General features: G+C 39.7%; 1 protein-coding gene across 8 annotated transcripts in view; it reads left to right on the forward strand.

Moving 5' to 3' along the window:
• The window catches only part of FAM13A (family with sequence similarity 13 member A), a 120111-nt gene that overhangs the window by 16828 nt on the left and 84874 nt on the right, over positions 1 to 18409 (forward strand). For all 8 annotated transcript variants that reach the window (XM_072927726.1, XM_072927728.1, XM_041715507.2 and 5 more), the window contains exon 5: positions 8261 to 8420. In XM_072927726.1, coding sequence (XP_072783827.1) covers positions 8261 to 8420 — 160 coding nt within the window. The remainder of the gene's footprint in view (positions 1 to 8260; positions 8421 to 18409) is intronic.

The raw sequence follows: 18409 nt of genomic DNA on the forward strand, positions 1-18409 counted from the left end.
TTTGAGTTCAATAGCTAAATCGCTATGACTCAAGCTCCCAAGTGGCTATTAGAATAATTTTTAGTTTACTCATCACTTCTTTGAGGAGAGTTTAAAAATTAGCTGCACATATTTTTGGGTGTAGAATGTGGAGAATTGCAGTTCAGAATTGCAATTGGCATTCCTAATATTAAACCGAAGTGTATGTGTTAAAAATTCTATAGTTGTTGCTGCAACTGATTTCTGCTCGTAAGACAGCATGGAAAAGATATAAGAGTTTTTGTAAGGTACAGAGATGGGAACACCTCATTCCATTGCAGAAGACTGAGGAAGGCAGAGTTCACTGGAGGTGAAAAACCAAAGCTCATGAGTCTATTGTGAGTGTGACCAGCCCAGCAGATGTGACACCTTGAAATAAAAGCTCATGTGGCAAAAGGGCATTGAAAGCAAGGCTTCACCCTTACCAAAGGGCTAATGTGTTTTAAAAGATCCAAATAGGTTAGAATAAGGGATGTAGATTTTAAGTTAAACTAAATTTCACCATCTGGTATTTCAGCTATATGTTCCATCAGGTCTGGATCTTTTCAAGGCAGTTCATTCTTGTGCTCCAGACAGGAAGATTGTGAGCAACAGTTCAAATACCGTTTTCTCCTGTCTTAATGGATGCAGTCTTACACTGCTGGAACTGTGACTATCTGTACCAACAAAGATTTGATAGAGGAAGGAAAGAACTTGCAGCACTGTTTTTAGGTCTTGGGCTTAACCAGTTGGTTGGCCAAGCATCCAGAAGGAGATCCTCAGAACACATTTCAGAGCTACAGAGTAAGGCTGCCTGAAGCCTGCTTGGTAAGGACTGTCTCTCTCTACTGGCTGCAGGTAGCCCATGGAGAAGCTGCAGAAATTAAATGTTGGCAGGAAGCTGAAGCGGTTGCTCCTCTTGCTTTGCATTGTTTGTTCACAGCAGTGCACAGGGGGTTTCTCCACGACAAGGAAAGGAGGCTCAGCATCCAACTTGTCAGCAATTATACTGCCAACGCAGGGAGAACTGAGATTTTTCTGTCAGAAATTCACACTCATGTCTAAAAGTAATGTCAATTTGTGTAGTTAATGCACAGTGTCAGAGAAGATAAAGCCCATCTGCTGGTAGTGAAGGACTTCTTTTGGCAATTCTTTGGCAATTCTTTTGGCAATTTTTAGTGACAATTTAGCTACTTAAGCATAGTATCTCCTACTCCATAACTGAAGTTGTTTAACAGTTGAATAAATCATGCTGCTTGGCCACTTTCCAGATTATTTAGACTTCATTTTAATTCTCTTAAGCTCATTATGTTTTTCTACATCATATCCTCTGTAATGTATCCCATCTCCTAAACCTTTAACCCTTAATTGCTTTTATCTTATCCAGTACTTCCCCTGCTTCCTTACTTGCTCTTTGACAAACTGCACTAGTGCTTTTTTAAGAAAGATTATCTTGTGCTTTCTGTATTTCTAATGAATAGAAGGGAAAAAATGGCTATTTGCATTCCTTATAATGAAGTGTGATGTAAGATACAAGAACATGTCGAGTGCAAGGTCAAACAGCTCAAAAAAAGATTTGAGATTTGGTTCACTGTTTTCTCCCAACTCGGTTTATTCAGATTTATTGTGATGGAAGGGAAAGGTCAAGTATATTGAGAAATACAGCCCTGGAGGAACTACAAGCATGAAGGAACAAAAATAGCTGTCTTTTCTGACACTGAGCTAATCTGTGTAGAGTATTAACATTTGCAGTGTGATTACTCTTGGAGGAAGTTATTGTCCATTGACCTGACTTTCAGCTCCTGGAGAGACATAGCCTTAGTTAAGGCCTGCTATGTGGGCTCTGCTTGGCTCTAACAGCTTGTGATAAAATTGAGAGGTTTTCTCTCCTCTCTGCTCTCCAGGAGATGGGTATCAAAGGAGCTGCTGCCCTTATCCTGTCCTTTGGTTGGCATGGTAAGACATGAGGTATAACAGCGTAATCAGAGGATGCATTTGCACCATTTTTTGCAGCTCTCTCTCAAACAATGATCTCCATCTGTGGCCTACATTATTCAAGCCCTCATGAACTTGGTTATGTTTCATTCCAACAGAGATAAAGTGTGTTGTGAGGGATTGCTCCATCTCCCCTAAAGTGGCTGGCAAATACAGGTGTCCAGTTAAAATGCTGGAGTTAGATACAGTTATTTATGTATGATGATTATGTAACATGAAGGGTAACAAGAAATATCTTTGGATGTGGAGAAGATGGTAGATTGTAGGGTAGATGTAGGTATTTCAGAGATGCTGAACTTGAAAGAATTAAAATCTGGTCTGTAGTTATGCATGAACATCTTACCTTGGTTTCTAGCAGCCTTGGAGCCTGCATGGATTGGGTATACAAAACTGAATTGAAAGCAGAGGGGCTGAATTAATACTCCTCAGTGAGTAATGTTGGCCTTCGGAACATTATGTGGATGGGCTTTGTTTTCAGCAGTGCAGCCCCAATCCTGCATCAGTCTTCAAAACAAATGTGCATCCAGCATCAGGGGCAAACTGGGTCCTGAATATTGTTGTTTAAACATGAATGATTGCAAATTGGAGCATGCAGCCATAACCTTTAATATAGAAAGGGTTTATATAGATTTTAAATACTGCATTATCCAGCACTGTAAAGGAATTTTTTGTAAGTATTCAGTATGCTGAACCCTATAATGACAGTTTAAAGCATCAAGTATAATATAGCAAGGCTATAAATGTTCTCATCCATAATCATATTAAATACTCATGAATATTTGAGCTCAGCAATACAGCTCAAATACAATCAAAAGGAGAGTCTCTGAAGAGCCTCCCCTTTGAAACATTTGGCAATGAGAGCAATGCACTTTTGTAAGGTGATATTAGGTTATGGACTGCCATTTGTCCCCCTTTATGTAGGTTGCACTCTCTAAGATGCCTACTGTCACTGTAATTTTGTGATGAAAAATGGAACTTTTGCTGAAGCAAAAGATTTTGCATATAAATGAAGTCAGTCAGTAAAGCCTTTATAGCAGCATCGCTCTAACTGCTTCCTGCTACCTGTGTTGCCTGCATTTTACATTTTATTATTAATTATTGTCATTCATTATGTGCTATTGTTTTATTATTATTTATTAGTGCTATTATTTTTAATGAATTATTTGTTACTTTGCAAGCAATCCTGATAGAGCAGAATTACTGAGTTGATTTAGGCCAGGCTTAGAGAAAATAATCTGGAACAGATTTTAACAGGCAGGCAGGTATGTGCCCCAGAGTTGATGCTCCAGTATCACAGGAGCTAAAGCACTTCTGCAAAATCTCAGTAGTTGTATGTGTCATTGCATTTCACCCAGACTGGAGAGATGTAAGCCTGCAAGTGATGCAGAGCATGTAACAGAATCACACAGACTGAGATGAACAGCTGTCTCAAGTGAGTGTTGCTGTATCTTTAGCTACTTATTAGACTGTGATCTTGCAGCAGAGTCTGCAGACATGAATATGTGCCTGTTTTCAGCTGTACCAGTTTGTGGACTGGTGTGTTAGGACAAATCCCTTTCATCACCTGAAGTGGACGAGTTATGGCCCGAGGTTGCATCTGTTACAGACGCAGTGAAGTCTGCCTAGAGGCGCAGAACATACTGCCTCGAGTTGTAGCCTCTATAAATTACTGCAACTCTACTCTCAAAATCTCCACTTGTGCTTGTTGAGGGACTCATGGGCATCTGAGGTACTGAGGTTTTGCCGGGGCTGGAGAAACAAAAAAATCCATGCAGTGTTTCCTGTCCTTTGAGTCCCTTCATTTCTGGCAGGATTCCCTGGGAGGATGGTAAGGGGACTGTGGTGCTTCTCTAGAAAAGGTACTGTACAAGCAGCAAAAGTAGTCTGTAGAGCATATAGCCCCCTGTAATTGTAAATTAGGATTACAGTGCTGTCATTCCATGCAAGCTGCTTCTGGAAAACCACTTGGGGAAATGGTAATGTGCATCTTTCATCTCAGACAGGGTGGGGTCAAACGCTGTTGGGAATTCATAATGAGATGACCCTTTCACATGCAAATCTCTGGTTCTCAGTTGTGACAGGGAAGTGTCAGCAGTTGCTGCCTGAGGAAATCAGTTCAGTGACCTCAGTTCAGCTCATTATAGACAGATTACTACTTCCCAGGTCCTCCTGGCCACTTGAAGCAGATTTCCCAGGTGTGGTGGATGGTGACAGAGCCTTGTAGTGATGCCTGTCCTGTGCCACATGCAGTCATGTTTGCGTGTGTCACTGCACTGCTCTCAGTAGAGTCTGGAGGTTCACTGTGTGGAAAGCCCACTCTGCATTCTGTTAGAGCTTGTTACAGAGACCCTGAGGTAAATTTATTTAACTAAATGCCTGAGATGTAAGGAATTCTTTCACAGTGAGTTAATCTGACCTCAGGTTACTTGACCTCTGAGTAAAAGCTGTGACACAGAGCCTTGCTGTAGTTTAACCCTTTGAGACAAGCTTTCCTGAGCATCCCTGTGGAAAGAGACATGGACTCAGTCTGGAAAACGCAAGGAACGCGTGGGTGTGGTGTCTGCATGGACAGGAGCTGCGTAGAGCTGCACTGGGTGGGCCAGCCATGCTGGTAGGACATTGTGCAGAAGTGTGAAATGCTGCTGGGTATCAGATTTTGAAATGAGCTGACAGTCTGATCTGATTACCAAGTAATGTTTTGAGAACTACTGCTTTTTATGCTTTAAAATGACTTCACCAATAATTTCAGTTTTTAATAGCCTGCAAAACTTGTGGTACTGATGTACCTTTGGTCTTGACCTTTTTCACTGTGCCAGATACTGTTAATGCTGGTGCTTCATTTAGACAAGGCACATTTTTTCCAAATACCTGAAGTGGACATACTGTGCTTTGCACACAGATTACTCAGAGCATCTCTCTGGGAAGGGCAGGTGTCTGGGGAATCTAAGGGAGGGGACATGAGGGAATTTGCTTCTGCTCTGCCTATGCTGTGTGTCTGTTGATGATTTTGCAAGCCACTGTGATAACCTCAGTGGGAGTTTTCCCGTTCAAATCGCTAAAAGAGATCTGAATTTATCAACCCTTTTTCTTCTAGAAATAACCATAGAAATTGCAGGTTTATGGCACCCTTCTGGTGTTTGTGGTAGTGAAACTGATGCTTCTGGTGCTGCTACTGAAATACTTTGTACATATGTGACTGTAAGGGGATGAAGTCCTTCTGTTGAGGATTTTGTAACTGGAGTAAATTGTGTGTCTAACTCTCAAAGCATCGCAGTTGTAGTGCCTAATTAACATGAAAATAGACATAAGGGAACCATGACTATGAACGGTTTTATACTGTTATGTTTTAACAAGATCTTCACAAATGATCATGAAAATTTTCCAAGGATTAGGGTGTACATCAGGAAAGTGGAAGTGTGAGAGAATATTTTCTCACAGATCTGGCTTTTTTTAGTCAGTTGAAGTGACATTTGTAGATGTCATGACTTTTCAGAATGAGAAGAGCTGTAAAATGAATAGCAGTAAAATGCTATTTTTTTTACACACATTTTCAGAAAAGTCTAGTCAAACTGGTAGATCATGCAGTGTGGCAGCAGATGGAGTTTACTTTGTATAAATAGGCAGGGTGGTGTGTGCTCATAATATAAACTTATCTTCAGCTCAGCATATATTTGTTGAAAGGAAAATGTCACCATGGAGAGCTCATAGAGTGTAATAGTCCTTATCGTGATTGAGGTCTAATAATAGCAATTATAGGAGAAATATATTAGAAACTTTGTTAAATATGCCTGTTTAAGTGGCAGAGAGGTGGCAATGAATAAAATATGTTACATTTCCATTAAAATAAATCAATTCATGGTCCTTTGCTTAGTTACACTCAGAGAGAGGTGTTAAAAAAGAATGAAGCCATGAGCTTTAGCCTTGTGTTTTGCATATATATCTCACCCTAATCATACAGAATTATTCAGAATAGTATGTTGGGTTTTTCACAGGTTTGATTTAAAAATTTTTTACTGACAAGGTAGCGTGGGGAAGGGAGGGCAGGAAAGTAATCGGTTTGGGCAGAAATTAAGTTTTTTTGCTTTATGGAAACTTTATAGACTGGACTGTTTTTCAACCAGATAGAGATTTTTTTGTATTAGCTGTTGCCAGTAGGCAACTGTTGGCTGTACTTCCCAGCAGATGTGGCTTAGGTGAAAAGTCTGCTATCTGGAGTCTTTATTTTGGCTTGCACATGCTCTATTACATTTTCAGTCCTTTTCCTGGGAATGAGATTCATAGGGGTGCCATTACTTAAGTTGTACTCTGTTTTGGAGAAACGAATCAGGAAGGTAATAGGATTTGCCTCAGCTAGCAAGCAGGCAGGCTTTGCAGCATGCCAACACTGGAGCACATCATTTAGCATGGCAAGAGGAGTTTCCTTCAATCAGGATAATTGCATGGGCCTACTGCATACATACACTTCCTTCAGGCCACTTACTAAGTTTTAGTGAATATGTGGCATTCTTCAAAGTGAATTGGCCTGAGCTTGCATGCACATCCATCAATAGAAGTTGGCCCATTTGTTCTTCATTTAGTCTGAGGTCAGCTTCCACACTAAAGAAATCAATCAGCTGAGACTGACACATTTTTACAGTTGCCAATATTCTACAGTGTAAAATAATTAAATCCTTTAAAATTCAGGTCCTGCTACTCTAGCATGTATTAAATGTTGAAATGATAGCAATAAAGACTTTTGGAGTTTAGAAAGATGTGTTCTGCTGCAGTGGGTTACTCTCCCTGTTGACATGAAAATGTATGAATAAAGCATTGAGAAGGATCAATAGTCCCTACAGAAAGGCACTTTTTGATGACAAGTTTCTGGGAGCATCAGCTTTCAGAGCCTTCTTGTTGAAATGCACATCTGTCCCCAATAAACTGCAGTTACAGTTTTAGGGTAGGTAGTTATTTGTAAATTTTTATTTACTCCTTGCAGTAAGCAATGGTTTACTTTCAAGTAAGATAGCTCAGGGGAAATTTATTTTGCTTTTGGGGGTTTGGGGTGTTTTCTTCTCACATAACGTCTTCTTGTCTTCAGCCAAAAGGTACTTGAAACTTTTTTTGTTTGTTTTGGCTTCTCTGTTTCTTCACTCTAAATGTTTCCTGTGTTTCATTACTCCTGATCATCAGTCTCTGCAACCTTTGTAAGGTATTTGGGAAATTCACATCCATGAAGCCACTTTGTGGCTTACTGAGAAGACTGTGTCTACTGGAAATACTATACAATAGGTAGCACTGAATGATTGCATAATATTCTTCAGATATTGTATTTTTGCATTAAAATGGAATTTAAATCAGTTTGGGGCCAATAAAATCGTCCAATAAAGTGTGCAGAAAATTTATATTCCAGCAGATGATCACTAGAAGCTTTAATGAATTATGAGCTCTGTTGCATGTGACATGCATTTTTTGCTTCTTGAGAGAGTTGTGTGAAATAAATAAGGAAACATGCAGATACATACAGTATCTTCCCTTTTCTGTGTGCCTTTAAGGTCTGTAATAAGCTGCAAAGGGGCCTTTTTCAAGAGAGAAAGAAGCCACTTCTTCAGCAGCCAAGTAGTTGGTTATTCTCCCAGAAAATGGAGCTTAGGAACCATTTTGTATTAATCTTTTAGGCTCTTCTGCAACAGGCAGCATCCATCTCCATGTTTTAGAAAGCCGTTTGAGTTATGACCCTACTTTCAAAAGAAATGATAACTCAGAAGTTAGATTAAAAAATCTGGTGTACAGCATCGGGTCATCCGAAGGCAAAGACCTTGTTTAATATTCAGTGCTTTGCTTAGCATTTGGGATTTCTTCATTTTTTCACTTATCCTTCTTGTGTACCTTTGAGGTTATTACAAACCCAGGTTTTGGAGGAATCTGACTCTTGAATTAACAGTTCAGAACATCTACATGCCTGAGCTGTCTGCACTGTGGGTTGTGAAATCCAGCTTACAGCAGAGTTAGTGGCACCTCATTTGGTGGTTGTCTCAATTCTATCCCTGCCTTGATTCTCTGGAGAGGGTGGATCGGCCAACAGCTCTTGTATTTAATATCTATAAGAAAAACTGCAAACAAACTGTAAGAGTTGTTGCCAACATAGGCACAGGCCTTCTTTCCAGTTCAGAGTTTCCTGCACCTGCCACCCAGTCTGTATCCACAAATGGAATGTTACAGAGACCCTCTGCAGGACATTTTGTATGTTGAGTCCCTGTAACACTCTGCTTTGTCATCTCTCCAATTCTAGTGTGCCCTCTGGATTTGAAGGGATAAAGGAACAGGAGATCTGCAACAAGATTATGACAAAAATTCTGGAAAATTACAATACCTTATTTGAATTAGAAGGCTTGAAGAAGGATGAAGAAAAGCCTGTATGTGAAGAGTTAGCAAAAATAATTTTGGTAAAAGTGAGTATCTCTAATATTTCATTTTCTCACAGCAGATCAATAATTCAGACTTATTTCAGGCTTCAATTCAGAAATCTTTTAGATAAATGGAAGGCAAACTCTTGTAATAATGTTCTGTGTTATTGATTGGCATGCAGTTTACACACTGATTCTGCTGATAGGCTAATTTTCATGACTGGTGTGGAAGTTCATTCTGTTAAACATCTTATTCTTTGTTGGCTACACACTTACTTATACAGAAAATATATTCACTGAAATTTAAATGTTTTTAAACGAGGAGACAGAATAATTCTAAAAAGTGTTCAGGGCTTCTGACATGGTGGTGTACTCCAGTGATGATGAATTTTGGTACTCTAGGACAGTGTGAGGTTTCTAACCTTTGCCTTTGCATGAAGTCTGCCTGTCTCAAACATGCACCTGAGTTTAAAAGTCAGGCGTTCTGACTCAGCCACTTCTGAATGCACTTGAAGAGAAGCATTAAGTAAGAGTTACTCTTCGAAGGAAGTACATCGGAGCTCTTAAAGAAAAGTGGTGTAGTTAGAGTATTGTGCCTTTGATGGGAAGAGGGCTGGTGTGTAACATCAAAGGATTTTTAAAATTCGAAAGCTGACAAGTAGGGCAGCCAAAAGTGCCTTGTTCTGGCTTGTGTTGTCTCTACCACAGGAAGCAACCTCAAGTCTGCAGGAAATGGTTATGAGGATGGTTTGCAGTTGCCTCATTTCTTATTGTGTGTAAACTGTGCTGATAATTACTCTTTCACAGGGTGTGAATTTTTGAGTTTGGAAGGGTTGAACTATGTGCCTTTCCTTGGTAGGGCTTTACCCACTGATAAAATCACTTTAGCCTTCACTGTCTGGAATAGAAGTTGTCAGAAAATAAGTTCTAAAAATACAGTGTCATTGACCTTGACAGGACAGGAAGTTTGGTGTGAGCCCAGGTTCTGCCATTCAGAGGAAATCAGCTGATAACATCTCTGCCTTTGTGATGTATCACAGGAGGTTCTGCTGAATCCCTGTAAACTGGGCTCAGTTGCCTTTAGAAGGGTTGCTGGTTTTCTTATGGGTGAATCAGTGAGGAAGTATTTAGCTGTATTTAGTTGTCTTTTAGCTGTTACTAGCACTCAGCTGAAATGCTTCTGTGGAAGGAGGTAGAAGCACTGATAGCTGACCAGTGTCACAGTAACTTCTGGGTTGTGGAAGTGCTGTGCTTGGCCAGTGACAGTGATATGTAGCCACTGGTGGTCACTCCAGCAACAGAATCAGGAAAAGAACATATTAAAAAAAAAAAAAAAAAAGGCCCAGAAGAAAAGCTTCAGATGTATTTCCTTCTCCTTCAAGCCTCAGCCAGTTCCAAAAGTCAAGATAGTCTTTCAGTTCTAACGACTTAGCAGTAATTGGGATTGCAGTAAGTTAGAGATCTGGGAAATTTCCCACATCTGTTGAGAGACACAGGCTATCAAATTACACGGTGAAAACCAGAATTACTAAAAAAAAATATGCTAAAAGATGTAATTACTCAAGTGAGATGGGAAGTGTTGTCCACTGCATTGCCTCAGGAGACAGTTGATTGCCTGAGAGAGCCATGCCTAAATACAAGGGTTCACATTGTGTTTGCATCTTTGGACCTTGTTGATATTTTCCAAATTCTGCTTGTAACCTGCTGCAAAAATTTGACCTTGTTTGTTGTTCATCTAATTTGGGTGGGAAGTTTCTAGTTTAATCAAGGCACATACTCAAACACAAGAAGCACAATCATCTAACTTCATGTAGCAAGGGTACTAAGAAGGTTTTTTTTTAATTTGTCAGGTGGCTCAATGAAAGGATGCTTCATATTATTCTCAAATGTTACATTTTTTGTGTCCTAGCAAATATCCCCTATCCTGGTCAATTTGTATAATAAACTCTAGAGATGGTACACTTGAAGAGAAAACCAAGTGATAATGAGATTCAGTAGAGGAAAGTGATTGCCAGATTGCTAATGCACAAACCATTGTATACAGTAGAATGCCTCAGAGAGTTATTTGTCATGACCTGTGTCACAGTGTCCAGAAAAAGCAAGCTATTTGTAGGCAAAGTTACTGCTTCTGGAAAAGCCTTTGATATATCTACAGGTAGGTGGGTAGGCATCTTCCAAATAATCCTGTTCTAAGGAGTGAAGAATGTAGGATGCTCAGGACAGTGCTCTCATAAACATAGGCCCTATTGATTTTAAGGGTATTGCATTCTAAGCATGAAAGATGGTGGGAGGAGTGAATGGCAAGAAAAGTGAAGAAACTGTAGACTTGCCTTTTACCAAACTCATCTGCATTTATTTTACTTTTTTAGCTTCTGTTTTGGGAGCAGCAAGAGGGTGAGGAGAGATTTAGATGACCTCATTCGCTTCCTTGTTGGGTATTCCATCATCCTTTCCCCCACATCCCTGACTGTATTGCCAGCACTTCACCCTGAGTCACTACACTGCTACCTTTCCCATGATTGCCTTCACTCTCACTTCACTTCCTCACTTGCCTTCACTTCCTCGCTTTTCCATGTTTACATTTTTCTCTGAATTCCCACAGCCCCATCCCACTCTTCTTGCAGTCAAATGAAAACTAGAATATGTTGATCATTAGATGAAACCATAGAAGCATCAAGCTTCTCTTGGAGCAGTGTACTGGAAAGGAAAAACAGCTCCAGTGGAGCAAGGTGTATCTTGTTTACTGTGTTGGTCATATCTAGGAGAAATCAACAATGCTGCAGGCTTCCAGATGGAGTAAGAGCATTTGAATCAGGCACAGACTGTGGCAACTTAAAGAAAATATGTTTTAAGGAGGCCGAAAGTTAGTGTTAGAGATGGGAAAAAGAGACGTGATTCAGTAGGGCTGTTGATGGTTGAACTACCATTCTTATTATGTATGTGCACTGAGGAGGCACAGGACCACCTTAAACCAAGTTACATTTCTTCTTTCAAAGGTTGCTCAGTCATTGGGAAAGACAAGTTATGCCAGGTAAAAGGAATTTCTTAGTTTCTTTTCTTTGTCAGTGGATCATAATTCAGAAAATAAGGCAGCTAGAAATCTCTGCAAGTTGCATTTGAGTGCCTGCTTTGTTCTCAGGGCTGTATAGCCTCCTCTTGCTCATTGCTGAGGCGTATTGTAATATTATAGTTAGAAATTATGGAAAATGTTCCTTTGGAAACATCTACTTTTTTTTTTAAAGTACAATTTTAACCAAAAAAAAAAAAGTCTTAGAATAGTTTCACTTTCAATGGGAAATTGGACTGTCAGGTTCATGACACCTTGCCTGGAAGGATTTTGTTCCGCTTATTAGAATGATACCAGATGATTGTCCAGTTTGGTGACCAGCAGGTGGAAGTATAACATGTGCTTTCTTCAGAAATATATCTATATTTGGAAATGCCCTATAATAAAAGAATTATGGGGGTTGATTTATTGGTTTTTTTTAAAATTCTGTAATAAACTGGAGTTTATTGGAGTTTACAGGTCTCATTTGCAAGCAGCTATTACTGCAATCCTAAATCCAAGCTTTACTTCAATTTCCTAAGTCAGTAAGAGTCTCAGTCGGTTTATCAGTTGGCTCTGCTAGTTAGAGAGAAATGGGTGAAATGGGTTGAACATTCTGATTAGGTGCTTGCTCTGTGGTCAAGTTGTCAGGATCATAAATACCTGTTTTTTATTAGGCAGTGTTGTGTGCAAACGGTTCACTATTGTGCATTTTCGCATTACAAATGTCAGGGGTTCCTAAGAAAATAATGCTTATATTTTGCTTTGGAACAGAACTCCTAGTGTGAATCCATATGATCCTGATAGATTTTTGTGTTAGTAAACTGAATGACAAATCATGTAATGAGCTATTAGTCAGTCTTGAGTTGCAATACTGCTAATTTTGTAATCTTCTGGAAGAAATAGGTTTACAAAACCTATGGTAACAACAGAAATTATAATTTTGAACAAGGACTTTTAATATGCAAAGGTCTTGAATGGCTGTTTGAACTGCAGCTGCATGTAGTTTTATGTTGTAGCGCTAGCCAGTGGGGTAGTGCTACAACTGGAATGAGTTGGGACCTTGGAATAACAGTCATTAAGCTTCTCTAATGATCAAAGATAGGCAGTGAAGATTTTTATATTCAAGGGGCAAGGGAAATTTGGGCAGGCAGACTATGCTCTTGGGAGATTTCTAGAATTATTCCTTCCGCTGGCTTGAGGTGAAACATGTCTCCTTTAACAGCATGGTTTATAGCTCAGTATTGTCTTCAAATAAAACATATACTCTATTACCTAGTCATGCAGGTTACAAGATCTTTTTTTTTTCTGTTGTATTTTCACCTTTTCCCTCCAATGCCTTCTTCACAGCACTTCTAGTTTCAAGAACCAGTCAGCTCAGAACACATAAATATTTGCACTGGCACACAAACACTGACATTATGAGGATGTTATGTTATTCCTGGTTTGATCACATGTTTGGAACAGGAATGCAAAAGGCTTTTCCCATTCCTCCCCAGCTGGGTGGTAGAATACTTACACTGTTCATCTGATGCAGAAGAAAAAGCAAGTACATTTTGAAAATTAATATAACATTAAAATCAAATTGAAAGTTGGTCCTACAAAGTCAAGTAAATACATGTACAGTTTTATCATTTTGATATATTGTAGGTGCATTTTGATAACCTCTGAACAGGCAGGTTTCAGTCCCTGAAGAGCTGCAGAAATTGGTCTCCTGCTGATTCTTGCAAAAACAAATAGTTTCAAAAAACCTCTTATTTTAGATGCAATTACCTTGCTGCATTTTTATCCTGCTTGTTTCCAATCTTCTAGACAGAGCTGCCACTTCAGTGGGAAGGATGAGTTGACAGAGTAGATTTCTGCACTTTAAATGGCAGCACAAGTGCGCACACAGTGTTGTGCAAGCCTGCTCTGAGATTTCTGACATGCAGGCAGTCCCCTGCTGCAGGTGTGGCTGCACCTCTGGATGCTTGGTGTGTGCAAAGTGTGCAGTTCCTGTCCCAGCCAGACAAGACCCTGAAGTGCATTTTTGTTTTGTCAAGGAGAGTGCTCCAGCTAACTTAGCTTAAAGTGCTCCTTCCCATTGAACACTCTGAGCAGATCGTTCATACTGAGGTAAGATTTGAGCCTTTTGTCCCTGAGGAGAGGTAGGAAAGAAAGGTAAGTTGTCACAAAGTTCTCTATCTTGGCTTGACTGGTCCCTCTGCAACTAAGTTTAAAGTTCCATCTCTACTGAAAGCCACAATGTTTCAGATGATTACTCCCCATGAGCAAAGCTAGGTCTTCACTTGTAGATGCTGCTTTCCCTTCCTCAGCTATAGCATGAGGTTTTAATCCCTTGAAAAATCTGGGAGAAACTTCTGAGAAGCCACCAACTCCACAACTAATGGGCTCCCTCTAAATAAGTCCCTTTCCCTGTCACCTCAGGGTTATACACTCAGCAGACACAGGAGCAGCCCTTCATTTACGTCAGGAAAAAAGGCATCCGTTTCTAATCCATGTTACACTGCCCTGGCTAAGCCTGCAGGGTCAAGATAGTTTCCTTTATTCTTCTTTCATGTCTGGGACCATTTTAGCATCGTGTTAATGGTCAGCTTTCAGTACTGGATTAATTCTTTCCCATCAGGAGACAGCAGGAACGGATCATTGGAAATCCTTTCCAAAGATCTGAACAAACATTTCCATTTTCTGCAGTGTCCCCTTATTTGGGCAAGTCATACCAGTTTGCTCCTGCGTGGACTAAGGAGACCCCAGGAGTAGGAGTGAGTTCACGTGGGAGATGTGAAGAGGGGTGGAAAGTGCATGAGGAGAAGGAGCACCTGTGGAAGTTGGTCTCCATTTTTTTGTTTAGTGTTTCTTCAACTAGAATTCACTTTGCAGTTGTCCACCAGCGAGCAGGTGGACATGTTTATAGTAAGGGTGTATTGTGATTCAGCCAGAATGACATTTTAAGATGTGAGCTGATGGGAAATGAGCAATATGAGATCTGTAGGGGAAAGTTTATAAACCTTCAAACCCTTCACCTACAGGAAATTCAGTCTGAAGTGAGGAGGATGGTTATGTTTAGGCTGTGATTCAGAAAGGCAAGTAAAAAAACCCTGAACAATTCCTTGTGTAATTCTGAAATGGCTTTCCAGTGCTTCTAGCTCTGCTGGCTTTGACAACCCTGTGTATATATTATTAAACCAGAATGTTTCTGCTCTTGAAATTTACTGGAGCATTTACAGGATTATAAATCTGTCACTTGTGGTGTTGCTAAATGCAATCCTGAATATTTACACAAATATGCTAATCCTAAACTCTGTAATAAATTATTATGCTGATACTTCTTTCGCTAGAATTTCACCAGCCATGTTTTAATTTTAACACATTATAAGAAGGAATTTGCCAAGATTCAGGACATACAAAGACAGGTGCATAATGAATGTCTCTTTCCCTCCTGCTGTCTATACTTCTAGTGTACTGTAAGTTGTTTGAATATAGCTGATAAATTTTGTAGTTGAGGTGCTTAAGAATTTTGCTTTCTCACATTTTTTTCATGAAACAAATACTTTTTGGTACTATCATTGTCCCATGGTAATTCCACATGGCTAAAATGGAGGGAAAATAAAATCCATATGTGTATGTCCTGCTCTGTACTTGCACTTGTTTTATTTGAAATGTTTTTCATTCATTGTTATTGATTTGGGTTTATTTGAGGTTTTTATTGTTGTTGTTTGTTTGTTTGTTTTGTTGTGGGGATTTCGGTTATTTGGTTTTTTTGGAGGGGTATGACATTGTGATTTAGCACTTGGAAGCAATCCATCTCAGGCAGTACATCACTATTTTCAAAGGGGAGTCATCAAAGTCAGCATCAAGAAACATTCTACGGTAAAATAAGCATGTGAGCTTCTCCAGTAGCCAGCTGTTGCTGAGCATCATTGCTGTACCCATGGGGGAAAAAGGAGATTAGCAAGAAGGTGAGAATTATTCAGCTAAAACAAATCTCAGTTCCTCCTGTTTGATTCCTCAGTGTTTATTCTGCTTCTCCTTAATTAGTCACTCAGTTAATCAGGTTACACAAAATGATCAGCATTATCCCCTCGGTATAAATCAGCAGTCAGTGTTGTCTTTGTGACAAGGACACATTGCAGGCAGTCAGAACTGACCCAAAGTAAAGAATTGTAAGAGATTTTTCTGTCTGTGGCATTTAATTCTTGCTGGCCTCTGCCATTAGCTTCATCTGGAAAACTCTGAAGGTGAGAGCTTCAGAAGGAGTAAGCACTAAATTAATTCCTTTTCCCATATTAAGGGCAGTGAAATGCTCATTGACTGCAGTATAAATTCTATGAGTTTTTTCAAATCCCTCCTGTGAGTACTGTGAATATCACAGTTTGTCCAGAAGGTGATTTGGTGCACCCTGCTCTGCCTGGAGCACTTTTAGTGCCTCAAAGCTCGTTGTCATAAATTGGGCTCAGGGCAGTCTGAGAGCAACAGGAGCATGTGATGCATGGGACCAGATGCTCCTAAAGTCTGGATACATACACTCTTGAAAATCTGATGTGTCCAGCAGATCCCAGCAGCATTTGACCTTAATTGCCAGCAGTGAACATTTCAGTTTCAGTGTTAAGAAAGGGGTCTGTTCTTCATGTGCTGAGAACCTTATACGAGTAACTAGAACAATATAGAGACACTAAGACTAATTTAGAGATATAGACAATGTAGAGACACTAATCCCTAATTTGCTGCAGATCAGGTATTTCTTTTGAAAGTAGCATTCCATTAATTCCATTGTGAAAAACTTCTTTCCTTGTGAGAATGTTGATTTTTAGATCTGAAAATACAATTTAGCTCTTTCAAGACTGAGTTTAAGCAACTGTAATGTGAGATGTAGATAGATCTGGAGAGCCTGGATTTTTCCCATATCTAGGTCACAGCTTTTAGATCATCCATTTTCCATTTATGAATAATATTACAGTAAAAAGATAAATCAGGTTCCAGTTTTCAAAACTGAAAAACAGTATAAAATGTTCCCCTGAATTGATCTGAGCTCTGTTGTTACTGAACACATCTGTGCACATACACACAGAGTTACGTAAACCCACCAAGAGAGAAGTCTTCTTGTGCCACTTCATAAATGTTCAATTTGGGGATTTTTTGATCTTAAGTTCTGCTACAAGCTTCTTACGGGGTGTGTCATTGACACCTTAACCTCCTTCCAGTTTATATATGATAGTGTGCTGGTTTAGGCTGGGGTAGAGTTAATTTGCTTCATAGGAGCTAGTATGGGGCTGTACTTTGGATTTGTGCTGGAAACAGTGTTGATAACATAGGGATGTTTCAGTCGCAGATTGTGGGGATGGGCATGGAAAATGAATATTTTCCCTCAGTCACGTCTTTGTGACCTTTTACAAATTCTGGAATTATGTTTGATCCTGGCACTACCAGTTTAACTTCTTGTAGCATTCAGTCTTTCTGCATGGGTAGAGACACATTTTACTCTTTGTCCTGGAAAATACCACGATATTCTACAGATGGAGTTGGTAGCATTGAGGTGCATCATGGGATTGTTACTATGTTTGTCATTTCCTTTCACATATTGCAGTCCTCTCTAAAAATAATGGATTTCCACATCTCTCTATTGCTTACGTATCACAACTCATGACCTTTGTACGTTTATGGCAGTAGGTTAAGATTGTACTGATGTGAAACAGAGTAGCATTTAGCTGTTTATTAAGAGCTACAGTCTCAGGTAAAAGGTCATATATATAAATAGTCTTGGGAGAACAAAAGGAAATGAAAGCTGAACTGGAAAGGGTATTAGTTTTCTATTGAAAAGCAGTGATATGTTTCTTTTGCAAACACTGAGATTCTCCTTTTTATCACTTCTATCTGAAGCAGCTTTGCTGAACTGTGGTTATTAAAGTATAGTGTAAATGATGGCAAGGCAGAACAGCAGACAGAAAGAAACTGACCCAGTATTTATATGCTAGTAGCAACCAAGGCAAAAAACTTATTTATAAATACTAGATGTTTCAATGTTTGTTACCAGTTTTGTTTAGCATGATTTACTGACATTGTTCCCCCTTCTAACAATGATGTTTTTATCACTTTCTAGGTACAAAATGGAAAGGATGCGTAATACATTGGGGAGATATTTTTTTTTTCAGATACTCTTCATATGTAATAATTTTCTGTATTTTCCTGAAGTTATCTGTGCAACGGAATGACAATTCTGTGAACTGATAACTGAATAAAAATCAGTTATTCCATCCACTTAACATTCATAAAAATACCTGTGACCTTGTGAATTAGAAAATGCCTTTGAAGATCTCCATACCATTGGCCACACAATTTTACTCTTAGTAAAACAGATTATTTGATACCTTGCATGTCTTTTGGAGCCTTAATCAGCCATGAGCTATTTTGTATGGTCACAGAGGGGAAGACCATGTAAAGAAGGAAATGAAGACCATATTGTCTTCATTTTGTGAGTAAGAAGAGCAGTGCTGTAACTACTTTGGCACCCTTGACAGCACTGGTGCATGTCACACCTGCCCTGCTGTGCACCAGGGAACTTAGTGCAGGGGGTGCTGCATTTGCCACTCCAACATCAAATAAAGGGAGAACCAGGAACTCTTAAATCCCCTGTTCTTTTGCAGTGCTCCATGCACAACACTGTTGTAGCCTTGGGAACATTCAGGGGTGTGGCCCTGGTGACACCTACCTGAGGCAAAGGCTGTGCTGCAGTGTTACGTGGAGGGAGCAGGATATTCCCTCCTCTGTGCTTTACAGCTGCTGACCCAGTAAAGTGTCATCTGTTGCAGTCTGTCCTCATGCAATCAGCTAATGCATCATTCCTGCAGTCATTTGCACCATGGAATACAAGGAATAATCCTCTTAATGTCTGCTCATCATACATAAGAGTGGCTGCACTGGCTCACACTGGGGATCCATTTAACCCAGTGTGCTGTTTCCAACCCTGCCCATAAGCAGATGAAAGAGAGGA

Source organism: Taeniopygia guttata, chromosome 4, assembly GCF_048771995.1.
Source record: "Taeniopygia guttata chromosome 4, bTaeGut7.mat, whole genome shotgun sequence".
NCBI classification, from domain to species: Eukaryota; Metazoa; Chordata; class Aves; order Passeriformes; family Estrildidae; genus Taeniopygia; species Taeniopygia guttata.